This window comes from Pelmatolapia mariae, linkage group LG16_19 (assembly GCF_036321145.2).
Source record: "Pelmatolapia mariae isolate MD_Pm_ZW linkage group LG16_19, Pm_UMD_F_2, whole genome shotgun sequence".
In the NCBI taxonomy this organism is placed as follows: Eukaryota; Metazoa; Chordata; class Actinopteri; order Cichliformes; family Cichlidae; genus Pelmatolapia; species Pelmatolapia mariae.
The window spans coordinates 260,276-279,460 of NC_086241.1; the positions used below are offsets into that span (position 1 = coordinate 260,276).

General features: G+C 48.7%; 1 protein-coding gene across 3 annotated transcripts in view; it reads left to right on the top strand.

The window, feature by feature from the left end:
• zeb2a (zinc finger E-box binding homeobox 2a) overlaps positions 1-19,185 on the top strand; it is a 39,825-nt gene that overhangs the window by 15,443 nt on the left and 5,197 nt on the right. For 2 of the 3 annotated variants that reach the window (XM_063497462.1, XM_063497464.1), the window contains exons 3-9: positions 10,425-10,646; positions 10,963-11,031; positions 11,569-11,763; positions 12,112-12,326; positions 14,534-14,642; positions 15,470-17,352; positions 18,508-18,688. In XM_063497462.1, the coding sequence (XP_063353532.1) occupies positions 10,425-10,646; positions 10,963-11,031; positions 11,569-11,763; positions 12,112-12,326; positions 14,534-14,642; positions 15,470-17,352; positions 18,508-18,688 (2,874 nt within the window). The remainder of the gene's footprint in view (positions 1-10,424; positions 10,647-10,962; positions 11,032-11,568; positions 11,764-12,111; positions 12,327-14,533; positions 14,643-15,469; positions 17,353-18,507; positions 18,689-19,185) is intronic. The other variant, XM_063497465.1, reaches the window with a different exon arrangement.

Here is a 19,185-nt window from a genome sequence, read left to right on the forward strand (position 1 = left end):
TCAGAGTTTTCAGGAAGTTGAGGCAATGCTCATCCTCGCCGCTCATCGTGTGATCTGTGTGTGTGTGTGTGTGTGTGCAGGTTTGAGACGCACTGGGTTATTGTCTCTCGGCTCAGTGTCTAACCTGAGCTGGACCTGAACCCTGATCTGAGAACCAGTTAAAACTGGTCCATTACCATCAGAGAGTCACAGAGGAAGCTGCTTCTGCTGCGCTCGAACACCTGCTCAGGTGGTCTTACATGACTGAACGGGTCTGTCGGTGTGACGTGTGTCTGTGACGCTGTGCCAAAAACAGAAAAGTCTCCGTTTGTGAGCCCGGTGACTCCTTGACGAGTGTGTGCATCCTGATGAGGGCGGGGTCTTTCATTTCCTCTCTGATACAGAGAAATGGAGGAAAACGTCGTCATGCCGTCAGGTGATAACTGCGGAGCCAGAACGGTTCTCAGACGTTTCTTCCACCGAGCGTCACGGTTCTTTCTCTTCAGGGAAATGTCACTTTCCTCATTTTCTAACGTTTCTATCGGGCAGTGAACGCCTCGTCGCCTGTTGGAAATCAGCTGATAATTGATCTTTCTCTCATTTCCCACGACCACTTCCAGTAAAACACGCCGTCCACTTTGCAGCCGCTCGACCGCACGCTCGCCGTTAACGTCACGAGGACGAATAAAAGACGAGGAAGAGTAAAGTGCGGCGAGGACTTAAAGGCTCTGAGTGCCGCCCGGCGACTCGCTCAGCCATTTGTGGTTTTTAAGCAGACAGACGAGGGAGGCTGCGGGTTCACAGCAGAGAGGCACCTGCTGCTTCATCACCACCATCATCATCATCTACATACACAGATATGGAGATGAAGTGAGCGTCTGTAGTTTGTTCGTGTTGTCTGAGGTGTGATGGTCATTTGCTGAGGATCAGCGGGTGCTGGGTTCGGTTGGAGTTCGGTTGGAGTCGAGTGTGTGACGGGGGTTAGGGTTAGGGTCAGTTTGAGCGGTCGCCTTTTTCCTTGTAAAATGAGGGCGGTTTTTTTTTTTTTTCGTTTGAGCCGCAGCAGGAAGTGGAGACCCCTGAGAGGTCTAATGGAGACCACAGCGCCGTAACACCGGGCTCATTGTCCCGCCCCCACCCAGCTCCCGCTCAGGTCAGCAGCATCACGGCGACTCGGCTCTCTGCGGGCACGCCGGCGTGCAGGCTCAGGAGGACACAGGAAGTCAAATCACTTCCTGTGTAGTGATGTCACATTTTATTTAAGTATGTGGACAGTACGCTCCACCCACACTCCCTGCTGGTTGTAACTGGGACCAGTAAGTGTGGAGCACCTGATGATGACATCACTGGATGCTCAGGTGTCAGTCACCAGACTGTGAGCTGCGAGCTGTCCTGTGATTGGTCGGTGATTCACAGCGAGGAGCGTGCGATGCATCAGAAGTCATTTCTTTGATTTGTGTGCCCCGCTCAGCCACTTGAGTGGAAAGTTCGACCCCGAGGACAGAATGCCTGTCAGTTCCCGTCACCTCACTGGCTGCTCCTCGCCGCCATCGATGGCGTGCAGTGAGAGCGACTGTATGGGGGTCGCAGGTCACGTGGTGGATGAGCACATCTGTGTGTCCAAAGGTGCGACCGCGAGCGCTGACCTGCTCTAATGACACCTCACTTCCTGTCTGTCCTTCACCCCTGAAGGCAACAATGGCGGCAGCTACTTAGTGTTAATATTACTCTTATTAATCTTTTTGGGTCACAAAATAAACTTTTAACAGATTTTCAGACGAGAAAGTAGCTGTGTAAACTTCAAATATCTGCTCAGTTTATCAAGACATCACATATTTGCAAAAGTCCTCCGACGTTTTCGGAGACGTCTGTTACCTACCAGCTCGATAGCTGACCGGTGGTCACTCAGTGGTCACTCGACCCGGCGAGAGCAGCGGACTCCCGGCTTCATCGTTTTCAGATTCCCGCTGTCTTTCGCTACTCAGGTTAAACATGATATATAAGTCACTTAAAAATGTAATTGTTTGGCTTTTTTTGGTGTTTTATTTGTTCCGGAGTAAATCGGTTTGGCTGAGATCAAAGTTAATAGATTAGTTTAGATTAAATAAAACTTTATTAATCCATCGGGTGGTTTTCACACAGCTGAATAAACGTCAAACAGAAAACTGATTAAACAGAAGTGTGAGATGGTCGAGAGTTTACTCCAGTGTCCTGTTATATTTTAGATAGCAAGGAGCAGACGGCCGAGTTTATTAAACTCCACCGAGACAGCGGTGATGCTAATCTGAAGGCTAGACCGTCCCATTTCACAGCCTCGCACTTCCGGCCTTCTCGGTCTTCGAAGGAACTGACCCACGCAGACCGCGAAGGCCGGGTCCTCCCAAGGATGCAGCCGACGTTTTGGGACACAGCTAATGTGTTCAGCTTGTCAAATTTACATAAATCTTCGATCGCCAGCAGTGTGACTGTGAAGTGCTGTACTGTATGTTTATAAGTTTGCTCCCCAACAAACACACCAATGTCGACGAAACGCCGTCACCTCCAGGTGATTTTGGTTTCATTCTATAATACTGGATTTATTTTTCTACGAAGGTTTGAACTTTGAGAGTTTTTAAACAGGAGAGAAAAGTTTAATAATTGTAAAAAATAAAGCTGGCTACTTCGCAGATTTCACCGATCGCTGATTATATTTAGAACGCAACTCCCGTGATAAACGAGGGACCAGTGTACTTCAGGGAGGACTCTGTCCCAGAAGTCATGTCTGAAAAAAGTAGCTCTCAATTATAAGTTAGATTTAACAAGTATGTAAGATTGAGTTTAGAGGGTCATTCAGTAATTTAATTTATTACAGATGATGAGGGTAAAATATATTTTATAACCAAGCAGGTAACAAAGAACACATGTAAATAATGCCATTATTGTAGGAGAACGTTCTGGAAAAGGTCAAATGACCTTTGGATTAAGAAGATTTAAAGACGGCGTTTAAACTGACCTCACAGCTACAACAATCACAAACACGTGTGTCCACGTTTGCCTGCAGCCGCTCTGCTCGTCAGGCCTGAAACCGTCTCATTGGCTGCTCTTCTTTTGCTTCACTCTTTATTTGCTCTGATTGGTTCTCCACACTCTGGACTACTCTGCACAGCAGCACCCTGTATGCTTCTCTGCGTAACGTGGATCAATGCTCCACATGTGAGCCGTTCAGCTGGTATAATTATTCATCATTGTCGTGTACAGTTTACTATGTATGCCATTAAAAATGGAATCATTACTTCAGAACAAACGTGAGACAGTTTATGAATGCGACTTCTTTGTTGTTAGCTTTGTGTTTACTCTTTAACACAGTCGGTGTGGGCACGCTGTTCTGACGGCTACACTCATGCATAGAGGGGCAGGTTACTTCATGATTTAGCTGTAGTTTGCAGCTGCTTGGCGATTTCTTCTAAGTGAATTAGTTGACTTACTATAAGATAGCATAAAGTACAGTAAGATAAGCTAGGTTTTAGCTGGTTACTTGTGCTAGCTAGTACTTAAAAGTTAACCATTATATGTTAGCTCTGCTACGTGCTAACATTTAACAATTAGCTAAAGGTTAACCGTTACATGTTAGCACCTTGCTACGTGCTAGCTGCTCTGGATTTGGTTTTACTGTTAGCAGTCAGGAGCAAACAGAAGCCTGTGAAATGGTGACTCTGAGTGAACTGTGAATGTGCTGACAGCAGCGGTTTCTTCTTCTGCTCCTCCGTGCCCAGCGGTTGTGTCCGGCGGCAGGTTGTGGTGGACAAAGGTCTTGTGAGTCAAAGTTAAAGTGACTCCATCAGCAGTTTCACTACCTCAAACTGTTCCAGGAACGAACCTAAAATACCTCCGAAGTCCAGTCAGTCCGCAGTGAAGCAATACCTGGAACAGACGTCGCAGATGTGAGTCATGTGGTCGATCAGCTCGTGTTGTTACGGTAACGGACTCGTGTCTCAGTACACCTGCTGACTTTACAGCCTTTGATTCATGTGATTGATCCCTTACCTTCTGTTGTTTATGGGTTTATTAAAGTGCCATCTCTGTGTGTCTTTGCTTTTACTGTTTCACTTACACTGAGCTGACGGTCAGACTCAGCACAGGCCCCAAACTGAGCGTGGGTTTGATGCCGCTGCCTGCTGGTGGCAGAGGTTTGACTGGCTGGTGTTCAGCTGAGTGTTGGAGGGATGTGTTCGGGTTATGTTGCTCGAGTTTCAGGTGAGTGTTGGTGTGATGTGGGCTGAGGTAGGACCAGGTGTTGTAGTGAGTCCGGTCCCTATATGGGAGCTCTGTGATCCGGATTAGGACCGTTGCTGTGTGAAGATGGTCCTGATCCGGCAGCGAGTCGGTGAGTGTGACGGCAGAAACTGACAGCGAGCTTTAAGAAGCGATGAGACGGGCGCGCACCGCCTGTTGTTTCAAAGAGCGGCGGGAAGTTAAAATACCTGCAGTCGTGAATTATTGGAGGGAAAGTTTTAGTAACGCTGCTGTGAGAAGGTATTCATCGGAGGGATTTAATAACCGTCTTCTTCCTCCTCTTCGTCTTTTGTAAAGACTTATCCTCCACCTGGGAAGATGAATAATTCAGACACCCGCCCCCCGAGAGGCTGCTGGGCTGTAAACCCTCAAACGTCCTCGGTGCCGTCTCCATCCATAATTCACACTGAAAGTCTGACTTTCTCTTAAGGTAACCTACATTTTACTAGTGGGGGGCTCCACGTGCCCCCCCCTCTTTCCCCAGCAGCCACAGGCTGATGATTAATTAAACACTTACACAGAAACATGAAGTTTGAGAGGCTTCAAAATGCATGTAGAACAAGATCCTCTGTGTGTGTGTGTGTGTGTGTGTGTGTGTGTGTGTGTGTGTGTGTGTGTGTGTGTGTGTGCGCACGCACTCGTGCTTGAACTGTAGCAGAAACAGCAGTGAGGCAGAGCGCCATTCACACCTCTGACCTCCTCGTCCTCCTTCGGTTGGTGTGGGCTGTTATCAGCGCTGCGCAGCCGCCGCCTCCTCTCTGCTGCGTCTGTAATCAGACGGCACGGCGAGGCGGAGCTACTGATAGGAGTAACGTTAGCTGTCAGGTCGAGGCTGGCATCACCTTGGCACCTCCTCACTAACCTTCAGTGAAGCTGCTGAGCTGATGGAGCGAGGCCCGGTGTTTGTGAGTAACCGAGGCTGTGACGGCGTCACGGCTCTCATAAACACCTGCTCATGTATGGATCAATCATCAGCACATCTGTCCGTGGCTCTGATTATTTCCTTTAACCTGAGGAGCGATCAGAGTTCCTTCCTCCAACTGTAAACATCATTCAGCTGCAGAGAAATGACCGACCGATCGATGAATCAATTGATCTCTCTGACCGATCGATCGATCGAGAAAAGTGAAGGCTGTGAGCCTGGCACTGATACAGAGGTCTTTTAAGTCGTTACATTAAATTCACATGATTTACACAAACTGAATATTTGATGTTATTTTTCTCATTTCTGTCTCTGTGACAGACAGGAAGTGACGTCAGCATGCTGCAAGTGCTGCACTTATTCCACGTGCACTACATGTTCTATATGTTTGACATGTGACACTCGCTCAAAGATGAGTGTGTGTGTGTGTGTATGTGTTATCTGCTGCTGTATCTGGGTGGAGGTCGACGGCCAGCGCGCCACTGTAACCGACCTGAACACTCAAGGTGCCAAAACCTGATTAACAGTTTCAGAACCGACGCTTCAAAGAGGAACTGCTGCTGTCACACCTTCACACTGATAACAGACACACACACACACACACACACACACACAGAGAGAGACATGTTTTCATATCCTTGTGGGGACATCTATTTGATATAATATTTTCCCAAACCATCCAAATGAAGTCCCACATGTATTTTGATGGTTTGAGGAGTAAGTGGAGTCGCTGCTGGGCTTTGCTGACCACGATGCTGTGTCCTTTGACCAGGAGGGATCTTCTGAAATGTGCACACCCAGGAACTTGGTGCTGCTTATGTGTGCGTGTGTGTGCGCACTGACTCCTGCTGATAAATAAGAATGAATTAAATCCCACCCCCACCCCCCCCGCCCAGCAGCAGCAGATGAAGTCATTAAAAATGCTCCAGCAGCACCAACACGGTCCACAGGTGCAGTTCGGGTGGAGGTTTGCTTCGTCAGCAGAAACGTGTGAACCTACGGTGGGATTTTCACCGTTTGAAGCAGCCTCTACTGGGCGTTAGAGGAACTGCAGGGTTGGTGCTTCAGGTGATGACTGGTGCGTTCAGAGGAAGTCCGTGTGCATCGGACCGATCATGTAATCCACACAGGCGTCATCACAGCCTGTGAAACCAGTGTCATGTCGCACGGCCTGCTGTCCACATACTTTTGACTCGGCCATCTTTTGAATATACACGTGTTACACAAGCAAAAGTGTGCGTTCAGGCTTTGTGGTCGAATCCATACAGATGTTGTTAGCAGTGGACCATATGTCCAGATACTTTTGGTGACTGGGTCACACAGAAACACTCACTCAAATATCAAAACTATGTGGACAGATCTTAAGGCCATATCCATTTAAACATTATATATGTGAGTCCTGAGCTGTCCACAAACTTTAGGCTCTGCAGTGTAATTATTAGCTGAAACTATTGCTGTGAGGCTTTGTCCATTTAAACCATATGTGAGTGTAACATCAGGTGTCCACTTACTTCTGCCCATATTCACCTATGCGCTCTCTCTATGATGATTCACTTCAGCTCTTAGCCGCTAGGCAGCGACCTCATTTCCTCAGCGACGTGTGGCTCCCCCCCTCCCCTGTTACTCAGGTGATCTGCTCTGAGCAAGCAAGCGAGAGAGTGAGAGAGGAGGCAGAGCAGAGCAGAGCTGCTTTCATTACCTCACAGCGAACGGCAGGAACCGGACGCAGCACCTGCGTGGGGACGCCCTCTGTGACCTCATCGATGCTGATCATTGGATGTTATGGATGTTATGAGAGCGGCGGAGCGTGTCAGAATGATCAAGCCTGCAGGGATGAAGCAAACATCTGGAGGTCCCATTTCAGCCTGAGAGCTGCTGTGGAGGCACTGTGGAGCCCCGCCCACTCATCACATCAGATGATTGACAGCAGGTATAGAGCTGTGATTGGCTGCCAGAGATGACGGTCAGGTGGAGATTTCCATGAAGCTGTGACACTGCTGCAGGAAGTGATCAGTGGTCAGTCAGTCTGATCATGTGATCAACAGCTGATCTGAGACACTGAGGCGGTAACAGGGCAGAAATATGCAGACGTAGGCAGGTGAGCGCTCCGTGCAGGCAGTTTGACTCCGTCGTGTTTCTGTTGACATTTCTTCTTCTCTGTGTTTTTGTTCTGCTGTGTGTGTGCCTGTGTGTTGGGTCAGCTGACTGATGTCATCATGAATGATGTAAGTGTGATGTTCTGACATCGTCGTGTTTCGTGTGTGAGTCGACGGACGGACACTTGAGCCAGTGTTCGATCTGTCCTTCCCCCCCAGTCTGACAGAAATGTTGGAGCAGGAGGAAGATGAAACCCGGGGAGGAGGAAGAAGGCGGGGCTAATGTGTCTTTGTATGAGGAGGAGCGGCGCTCTGTGATGTGTCGTCTGTTTTGTCCCTGAATGGACTCAAAGACCCTCTGAAACCTGGTGTTTGTGTGTGTGTGTGTGGGGGGGGGGGGGGGGGACACGCTGTCTGCGTTGCCCCCGGTGACATCTGCCACTCTGCCTCCGTCATGTGACCTGGCAGGCAAACAGCAGCGTGAATGGCCTTTGTTTGGGAGGTCAGTGCCTGCTTCCCACCGACCAATCAGGGCACGGGACCCTCAGCCTGCTGCGGCATTCTCTGCTTTAACCTTTTAAAGACCCGAACTCTTCCACAACATGCATTTTTAATTTCTCTTTGATCTTTGGGCATATTGGGGCCCGATGAATGTAAAAACAAAGAATTTCCAGATTTTTTTTTTTACCTTATTTTTGTTTTTAAGAAAAATGAGAGCCACATATGAGGATATTCATTTAAAATTTTCATAGAACAGTAGCAGTATAATGTCCTCGTAAGTGGATATCAGGCCCATGTAGAGCAAAATTGAGTATTTTGGTCTAAATAACCCAAAATGTGATGTCCACATATGTGGACGGCAGGTCCTAGGAGGTTAAGGTGGAATCACGGCGGAGAGGATTTAAGGTGGAATGTTATCCTTGGAGTTTATGGTGGAATTCTAAGCATAAAGTGTTTATTTCCTTGCTCTGTGACGGTGTCCACAGGAAGTGGACGAAGTGTGTGTGTTTGTGTGTTTACCATTAGCGCTCAAAGAAACGAACGCTTTGGTTTTTAAAGTTTAACACAAGTGATAAAAGGCACACTGGTGCTTATCTGCAGGTAACCAGACGCACCACCAGCCACATATGTGGGCGGAGCTTTAGCTTGTCTGTATGCTTCAGAGCTGAGAACAGGTAGACTCTGGCCCTGCCCATTCTGCATCACTGATGATGATAAGCTATTATTGTGGAGATATAAAACACACACACACACACACACACACACACTTGATTCGGCATGAGCCCCCGCATCCTCAGGACCTTCTATCGCTGTGCCATTGAGAGCATCCTCACTGGATGCATCACCACCTGGTACGGCAACAGCACCGCTCACAACCGCAAAGCTCTCCAGAGAGTAGTGCGGTGTGCTGAACGGATAATTGGAGGTGAGCTTCCCTCCCTCCAAGACATCTACAGGAAGCGGTGCCTGAGGAAAGCGGGGAGGATCATCAAGGACTCCAGTCACCCCAGCCATAAACTGTTCAGACTACTACCATCAGGAAGGAGGTTCTGCAGCATCCGGTCCCGTACCAGCAGACTGAGAGACAGCTTTTTCCATCAGGCCATCAGACTGCTGAACACGTCATAGACACCTCACCCTCACTACTGGAACTTCAACATTATGCACTCCATACTGTATATAAATACCACTGTTTTGCACATACCAACCTCTGTATATTTTATATATCTTATTTTATTGTTTACTTTATTTCATTTGTAAAACATGTATATACATACTATATACACACTCAAACACACACACGTAGAAAAACATATTTAGTATACACATTCAGTAATGTATATACCTTTACATATTGTACATATATTTATTACTTTTTAGATTAGCCATTTTTATATTTTGCTTGTTTTACATTATTGTATTTTGCACAACTCTGTTGCTTGTGAAGCTCGCACACAAGAATTTCACTCACATGTACTGTACCAGTGTACCTGCACATGTGATGTGACAATAAAAGTGATTTGATTTGATTTGATTAACACTGCAGATGAAAGTTTAGAATGGAAATCAGGTAAAAACTAAAAGTATGTGGACACACTGGGCCTAATATAGAGTGTGACTGTCCAGATACTTTGGGCTCTCCTGTGTTTAGATATGTATTCATGGATATGGATGTGATGGCACCTCATCCATACAAGTGTTATTCGTGTCCAGGTGTGCACATACCTGGCTGGTACTGCTGATGTCCTGAATGAGGGTCTAAAGATAGACGTGAGCATGTCCTGTGGACTCATTTAAGTGTCCACAGACTGATAGCAGGCCGGGCTGTGATTGGGGGATTCCTTCACACGCTGGTGTTTATATTCTGACCCAGAGGAGCATGAAGCTGCAGTCACGGTTTGTTGCCCCACCCCTCCCCCTCAGACACTAACAGCTGAGCCAGCTTACACAGGCTTTGTTTGAATCCACCCGCCCCCCCCACCAGGGTCCCCCAGTTAAGAGTCCTGGGGACACCCCTGTCCTATTGATTAGATGATCCTGGTTAGTGATCGATTGATTGTGTGCACTCAATCTCTCTCTCTCACTCACACACACACACACACACACACACACACACACACACACACACACACACACACACACTCTGCTATTGTGTTTTCTGCCTTTGGAGTGAAAGAATGTGTGTGTGGGCGGGGCCTGTGTCTGATGTCTAACGTGTCCTGGGACCACACAGCAAGTCTGTTTGATCACAGAGGGTTAACCCCAGCCGTAAGCCCCGCCCCCCCATCCTTGGTATTCAGCCCTGGTCAACAGATTTCTCCGTCGTGTTTTTTCATCTGCACCTGTTGTGCAGTTGTCCGGGAGGCTGCAGACAAAGATCATATTATGAACGGGCTAATCTGCGTGTAGCTGGAGGAGGATCTGCGCTCTGTGGGAACCCGCCGCCGCCTGCCGCAGGAAACGCCATCAGAGCCAGATTAACCCGTTCCCATGATGTCAGCGCAGTGTGGCCGCTCACATCAGAGCGCAGAACAACTGCAGACCAATCACGGACACCCGATTCTCACTTCCTGTTTAACACTTGTTAAAGTACATACGCCGTGTTTACAAACACACTAAGGTCAGAGGTCACCCCCTCTTCTTTTGTGTTTCAGTGCTAAACTATGAGAACGTTGTGGAAACGACCTCGGACACCGATGACGAGGACAGTTTCGGAGGAGGTGGAGCGGGAGTGGACGAGGAGGAGGGCAGTCCGGCAGGCGTGCCTGCTCTGGAGGCGTCGCCCCGGGTCGGCCACGCCCTGCTGTCCCACCGTGACCAGGAGAGCGCCGAGAGCGGAGATGGGTTCCAGGACCCCCACGCCTGGAGACGCATCGGTGAGTCACGTGGTCAGCTGTGAGTTGGTGAGGTCAGAGGTCAGCGTGTGGCGTTTTGGGCCATGTTTAAGTGTTTTGTAGTTTTTCTGTTTGATTTTAAATCTGGTTTCACGTTCGGTTTCTGCTTCTCATTTTCTCACTGTTTTTGTCATGAATATTTTTATAGTTGTTTGTAGTTACTGTTATTAGTGTCGGGGGGGTTGAATAGCTAAATGATACCCATGACTCAGGAGGATACAGGAGGAAGGGAGCAGCCCCTACCTCCATCAGAGGAGGAGCAGGGTAAATGATGTGCTCCTGTGTTGTGTTTGGACAGATGGGGGGACGGACGAGTACGAAGCCGTGGGCCCGGAGGCGTCTCCTCACGCTGTGGAAAACAGTGCAGGTGAGATCACACACGATCAATCGTCACCCATCAGCGTCATCGCTGTCAGAAGAGATTTTATTTATATTTGTCTTATTTTATTTTTAGCTCTGTCTCCATACTTCTTTGTTTTTTATACATTTTTTACTTTACTGTACGACTCTGGGATAATATTTGTCTTTCTTCATCTTTATTTATTTGAGTAATTAAAACTAAATAATAATGACTAATGATAATTAGCGATCGTAATTAAAAGCGTAATGTAAAATGTCCTGCTGAATTTTTGGGTTTCACATAATTTCCTGAGTAATTAATACAAACTGTGGGATTGCTTATTGGTGTGGGCGTGGCCTACAGCAGGCTGACTTCAGTTGGCTCCTTCGCTGTTGTCGTAACTTTAGAGGAAGTAAACAACATCCCAGGTCATAATGGTCAAAGGGCGGTCAGAGGACCCAGCAGTGTTAGTTTAGGAGTCCCTCAGGGCTCAATGCCGGGTCCTCTGAGGTTGCAGTGTGATGATTGGTCCTCTGACTGGACGAGCTTTGTCCCTGCATCCAGGGAAGCGACTGGAGGGCATCCCTGAGCTGGACGAGTACTTCCTGAAGCGTAAACTGGAGGACGGCGACAGTCACTCTGCGTGCATCGCTGAGTACCTGCAGCGCAGCGACACTGCCGTCATTTATCCAGAAGCCCCAGACGAGGTGACGCGCCTGGGCACGCCTGAGGCCACGGGGCAGGACGAGAGCGAGCACGGTGAGAGACCGAGAAGACAAACTGAGCATTACAAATCGATTATTCATTTTTAAAGAGATTAGTAGTCAAAAAGCTGGCAGCTCAAACATGTGACTCTGAAGCTTTGTAGAGAGAAGTCAACAAGCTGACTTGTTAACGAGATTATAGAAGATTCAGATTTCACTGGTGCCACTCCGACCACGACCTTTAGTAATGATGTGTGTTTCTGTGACCTTCAATCCCAGACTCATCATTTTGACTGTAAAATCATCTCTAAGTTCAAAACAGTTGGGGAGCTTCGGTCATGTGATTTTTCTGTCTAAATAAAGGGTTAAGCACATTGTCTCTTTCCTGACTTCTGACCTGCAGACCTGGGACCCGACACGCAGGATGACTTCGCCCAGCTGCTCACGTGTCCGTACTGCGACCGCGGCTACAAGCGCCTGACGTCTCTGAAGGAACACATCAAGTACCGTCACGAGAAGAACGAGGAGAGCTTCCCCTGCCCGCTGTGCGCCGAGACGTTCGGCCACCGTGCTCAACTGGACCGTCACATGACCACGCACAAGCCTGCCAGAGACCAGGTAACGCACACCTATTACATCCATTTAAACCTTCAAACTTTATTTAAAAGTCTATCACAGGAGTTCCAGTATGAAATCCATAAAGACAAACGTTCAAACGTCAGGACTGACTACACGCTGGCTTCACTAACAGACAGAAAACTGCAGTGATCAGAGAAGAAGCTGCCGTCAGGTCCTGACACTGCACTGCATCAGCTGTGGATGCTGAGCAGCGGAGGAGGGAGGCTCGGGGAAATCCATCAGTACATGTGATGACTCAGATTAGTAATTAATCAGCGGCTGTGGTCCCTGCAGGGTAAAAACAGATAAAAATACACCAAGGCTGGAAATTTAAGCTGCGTCAAAAGGAGCAGAGGACCGCAGACGGAGCCCTGAGGAACGCCGCCTCGTTCTGTTTGTTTAGAAGGGTGAGAGATCCACGAGGCTTCCTGCTGTCTAACACATGAATGAAGTTCCTCCCAGTTCTTCCAGTCTGCCCAGTCGCTCCATTATCGACCACCTCCGTTCTGGGTGTTTCTCTCAGCAGCTGCAGTGTGTCGTGCGTGGGAGGTGTGAGTGCGTTGACTTCCTCCGGCCATCAGACTCCACATCAGCTGCTGTTGCTGGAACCGATTAGATTCACGGCCTTCCTCTGATGCTCGGGCAGCCTCGGTGGCAGGCAGGGTGTCACACAGTAATCTAATCATAAGCTGGTGTTAAATGTTTCCTGCACACGCCTGTTTGCTGGCCCTCATGATCAAAAACTCACATTAGAGTCGGTAACTAAGCACTGAGTCATTCAATTTTCCAATTACGCTGTGATCGTAATGAGATTTCCTGAGTTTAGACCTCGGGTCTCCTCACAGAAGCACAAATGGCTTTCATACCTGACCCCCCCCCTCCACCAGCCTTAACCAGCACCAGATGGTCTTCTCCCTGCTGGATTGAAGACTCATAATCCTCTAAGTGGCCGTTTATTTGTGTACTTCCTGAGTTAAACTGTTAAAGAGAGAACAGGCATGTGTGCGTCGGTGAGGAGGAAGCAGATCTGTCTGTTCAGTCCTCACGGTTTGCCCCCGACAGCAGCGCCTCACTCAGTAATCATTGTTCACAGGCTTTCTACTGTGCTGCTGAGTGCTGCGGTAAAACATCTGTATGGCACGGCCTCACAGCTGTTCAGGCTGTGCTCGCACACCCGGGACTGCTCCTGAGTATGCAGCACAAACACTCACAGCTGTTTGCTTCTTACCGTGATGTGGCTGCTTCAAGCAGTGGCCACACTAATGCAGTTAAATATATATACAGCTAATCTTCACTGCATGACAGCGTGATAAGGAACACATGACAGTGCTCAGTCAGCACAAACTGCCCCAGCCCACTTTCATCCAGTTTAACCAGTCCTCAGTTCCTGCGTGGATGGGTGGATGGATGGACAGGTGGATGGGTGGGAGGGTGGATGGATGGATGAATGGGTGGATGGGATGGTGAACAGATGGATGGATGGGTGGGTGGATGCTGGGAGCAGCAGTGTATGGTTAGGATGGACCTCGTGCAGGTTGTGTTTGATTTGAGTCCAAACAGGTAAGATTTGCAGACAAAGACGTGATCATTAACGACGGTGGTTAAGATATTTTGTTGGCGATTCAAAGCGTGTAATTTCTTTCAGCGGTAAGTTCAGTTTAAACAAAAACATTTGTGTTTGCATGTGAGGGACTGGGACAGGCTGGTTCATGTTGGAATAACGAGGTCCTGGCAGAGGTTCCCTGCTGGATCCCAGGAGATCTGCTTTCCTGCATCTGTGGACTCGAGTCTCCTCTGGGGTTGAACTCGTGGTGAATGAGTGCAGATCAGAGCAGAGAGTAGAGTGTTTACTTGAAGCTGTTTTCTCTGCTGTAGACGACAGAAACAAGTCTTCAGGTTTGTGTTTCCTTCACCGATCATCTGCATGTGAGACGAAAGGATTTGAGCTCCCACTCAGCAGAGGGGGGAGGACGCTCCCCGACTGTTTGTGTTTGTTTATCTCTGTATTTGCATTTCAAATGTTGGGAATGCACCTCCACCAGAAAGTGTTACCTCTGCACAGCGCCACCCACGCCGTTTCTCAGAATGCCTGTCACTATCAGATCTGCTTCACTAAATACTATTAAATTCCCCGTTAGCTCGTGCTCCCTCTCTGCAGCGACTCCCACTCCTCCTCCATCACTTCAAATCTGTTTTTCTCTCTGCAGCCACCACTGCTTACTGAAGGAGCTGGAAACCGCAAGTTCAAATGCAGCGAGTGTGGAAAAGCCTTCAAGTACAAGCACCACCTGAAGGAGCATCTTCGTATTCACAGCGGTGAGTGGAGTTCTGAGGGCCGGATCGGAGCGGAAACTTTCCGCAGACGCGGGTCTGATCCGGTCCTCCTCGCTTTTACATCGACTCTGATAAAACGCTGATTGTGTTTCCACATCTGACTGTCTGGCTTCTGCTTTAGCCACAGTATTAATACATCTGACAGTCAACAGTTTCACTTCCCATCTTCATATCTGATCACAAAGCAGTTCAGCTCCAAAAAAAGGAACATTTTCATCATGATGGTTTCTATTTTTATTGAAGATTCATCCACTGATTTTTCCATTGATTTGATTATTAAAACCAAAACCCAAAGCGTCAGTTACTGTATCATATATAGTAATGTGAAGTATACTCATAAAGCACCTCATTAAAAAAAAAAAAAGTTGTTAAAAAGAAAACCTTTCTAAAATAGAACATCTGGACCGCCTCCAAAATCTCGCTGCTGATCTGTTTGTTCATTTCAATTTTTGTGAGTCAGCACACAAACTATTCAAACAGTTGCTGGTTATCGTTGTTGAATTGTTTTAATCAGCAAATGAACCGATATTATCGGCTCTGAATAACAGTGGGGGACACGTTAGCTAAAAGATGTGTCAGAGGTTCAGTTCATAGTTAATCCTGGACGTCAGCAGCTGAGATGGTGAATGGATGATATACACTGTGCTGGTGTTGAAGGAGGAAAAGCACCAGCTCCACTTCTGGATCAAAGGTGTAAAGCTCACACTGGTGACTGACTGTGGACGAATGATAATGTTTAATATCTCACGTTAAACTATAGAGCATGTTTGTGGGCTGAGAAGTAATCCAGATGTTGGGCTGTGTTTCAGGTGAGAAGCCATATGAATGCTCCAACTGTAAGAAGCGCTTCTCCCACTCCGGCTCCTACAGTTCCCACATCAGCAGCAAAAAGTGCATTGGCCTGATTGCCCTCAATGGAAGAGTACGCAATGGAAATGGTGGCAAACTCGGCTCCTCCCCCAGCTCTACAACCTCATCACCTGGAAGCCCCGCCCTGGCCCAGCTTCGCCACAAACTTGAAAACGGGCGCCCGCTGGGGCAGCAAGACCAGCCACGTCAGCTGGACATAAAACCTGAGCCGATGGACTTCAACGACTACCGGCTATTGATGGCCTCACAGCATGCGTTTGGGGGACCCGGGGTCTACCTGAACGGGCGGGGGGGGAGCCCCTTGGGTTTTCACAACTCCTCCCAGAGTCCCCTTCAACATCTGGGAGGCATTGGGCTGGACCTCCAAATGCTGGGCTACGTGAGATCCCTTGGCAACAACCTGAGCGAGGTGCAGAAGGTGCTCCAGATTGTGGACAACACGGTGTACAGGCAAAAAATGGATGGAAGCCCTGAAGACAAGCTCAGGTCCTACATGAAGGAGTTAGGTGCCCAGATGGAGGAGACCAAGGCGACTCAGGGTGGCTTCCTGGTGACGGGCCATGGCAGTCCCACCAAGAGCATCATCGATTACACGCTGGAGAAGGTCAATGAGGCCAAGAGTCTGATCGACGAGTCTAAGAGGCAAGAGGATGTTAAGAAGGAGAAACCAAGCCACTCTGTGGATCTCAGCAGTGAGGAAAAGAAACATGAAAGCCAGAACCAGTTCCTGCCATTCTCCTGCCAATACTGCAAGGAGACCTTCCCCGGGCCAATCCCCCTGCACCAACACGAGCGCTACCTGTGCAAAATGAACGAGGAAATAAAAGCCGTCCTGCAACCGGCAGACGGCTGTCCCGGTGGCCACCAGGGAGGGATGTCCTCCGAGGTCTCCAGCAACGACCGAGCCACCAGCCCCGTCAGCCCCTTCAAGGATCACGTGTCGTTGCTCAAAGCTTATTTCGCCATGAACACTGAGCCCAACTCAGAGGAACTGCTCAAAATCTCAGTTGCTGTTGGCCTCCCTCAAGAGTTTGTCAAGGAGTGGTTTGCCCAGTGGAAGAGCCAAAACCACCACGGTAAAAGGTCACCACCTCCTGACTGCAGTGGACCAGAAGTCAGAAACAGCTTGAACCGGTCTCCAATGTCACTTCCAGCTACAGATTTACACCGAGGCTTTTGCGAGTCCTCCCACCAGTTTACAACCAGCCGGCAGACAGCAGGGCACAAACCACTAGAATCATTGGACCACTTGAGAAGCAACACTCCATCACCCCTTAACCTTTCCTCTACTTCCTCCAAACACTCTCAAAGTAGCTCTTACACTCCGAACAGCCTGAGCTCGGAGGAGGCCCGCGGGGACACACCGCTGGATCTGTCGCTACCCAAACACATGGCGCAGAAGCTCGCCTCCGCCGGAGAGAAGCGGCCCAGACCCAATGGTTTAATCAGAGAGCACAACGGGGAGGCTTTGGGGCGAGAGCAGGGGTCTGGGCTCTTTGATTTGGTCAACATTAAGAAGGAGGTCCTGGGATCTGATGGTGGAGGGAATGCTATTCACCAACTGGAGAAAAGCACCAGTCCCATCTTTGGGATTAATCCCTTTGCTGGCGGACCTGTCTACACCTCCCTTCCACCTCACGGAGCATTTCCCCCACCCACCTTCATGACTCCTGCCCAAGCGACCATCCCAGGCCTCAGGCCCTACCCGGGTCTTGACCCCATGAGCTTCCTGCCTCACATGGCCTACACCTACGCCACCGGGGCAACCACATTCGCTGAAATGCAGCAGAGGAGAAAGTACCAGCGGAAACCAGGCTTCCAGGTAAAAATCATGTAAAGTAAGGGCAATGCGTTTTGTTTTGTTTTTTCTTTCTTCTAAACAGAGCCAGCAAGGAGCCATGGCGGGTCAGCATTCCCGGGTTTTAGTAACCCTGACCTGCTCAGACTGGAGTGTGTTGCACTGAAAACCTGCGAACTGGCCGTGCATGGCTCATGGTTGGACAGATAACAGCAAAGACAACAGGTGGCTGCTAGTTTTCAGGGCTTTTGTCATCTCCATCACACAACATGGCGGCTGGCAGTCCAAACCCGCCGTCAGCTCCGTCAGCTTTGATCATGATGACGTGTTTGCTCCACAGCACAAAAGTTAGATAAAGGGATTGTTTGTTGGGCTCGGGGCTTACAGCTGTCTGTATAGTGATGTGTTAAAAATATTGTTGACCCAGTCAGTGCTGAGCGTGGAGAATTTTAAAGGGTCTCCCTGTCACGGGACCTATGAGCCGAGCTTCAGCGTTTCCACTGTGGGGTCTACATTTAACTGGTCTCATTATGGGGCGGGATGTGTTTGCTCTGACTGAAAGTCGTTTTCCAGGTTTCATGTCTGAGTATTTTTAAAAATGCAAAGTGTGGAAGTAATGCCAAAGAAAAAGAGGCTGGTTCCATGTAAGGCTCGAACGCCTCCAGATTCAGAATTTTTTGCCCTTTAAAGGAAAACTTCACTTCCTGTAAAGAAGGGAAGTTCATCTCCTGAAAACAAATCACAGATCAAATCTGGATTTAGTGAAATGCTGAGAGTTTTTCACTGTGCCATCATAAATACCGTTTGTCAGCAGCACCAAAGGTAAACAGCTCATAAGTCCCGCCCCTTGAAGCGCCGTCACCGCTGACTCTTAGATGATTTGTATGAAAGCAGCTGCGTGGACTTTTTGGGAAAGTTCCTGAAATTGAAACTAAAAATGATGGTCAGCGTTTTGTTCCGGTCTCGTGGTAAACCTCTGACCTCAGCTCACCTGCTGTCAGCTGTTATCTGTAAACACACCCCTCTTTCTCCGAGTCTCCTGGGTGAGGGGGACTTACCAGGTTGGGCCTTTAAGCCCTGTCCAGACTTGGGATCACAGAGGCGGTGGGGGGGAGTCTCGTGGCGCAAGGCCGACAGGTGTGGGATTATCGGGGTACTGAAGCTCTGTCTCTGTCTCAGGGGGAGCTGCTGGACGGCACGGCGGACTATCTGTCAGGCCTGGACGACCTGACAGACAGCGATTCGCTGCTCTCCAGGAAGAAGATTAAGAAGACTGAAAGTGGTATGTACGCGTGTGACTTGTGCGACAAAACATTCCAGAAGACCAGTTCCCTCCTAAGACACAAATATGAGCACACAGGTATATACAACACTTGGACACTTCTTTGTACCCACCCAATGCCTCCTTATTTCCTCTGTCCTCACTCTTCTGTTTCCTCACGTAGCTCCCCACTCGTAGCTCTGCTTCTCTCTTTTGTTCTCTGCAGGCCGTGGCCTTTAACATGCTCCTTTCTTTTCAGCGGGGGGTAGGCAGCCTTTAATACAGAGAGCAGTACAAAAACATTCAGTGCCCCAAATATCAGCAGCACCTCATTCACACTGAGAGAGGAGGAGGAGCGCATGTTTGCATGACTGTGTGAAGATCAAAAGGAAATATTAATTACAGCCGAGAGATGGTCCATTTTTTTCCATTTTTAAACTGGAAACAAACAACTTATGATAACACCACAGCAGGAAAGGTGAAGCAGCAAACACTGTTCTTATTAAAGCGTCCCAGTTTACGGAGTCGCCCCGCAGGAGCCGAGAGGCTGAAATGTGATGACTGTGGAGGCTTCAGTAAGTCTGCAGCATTGTGGG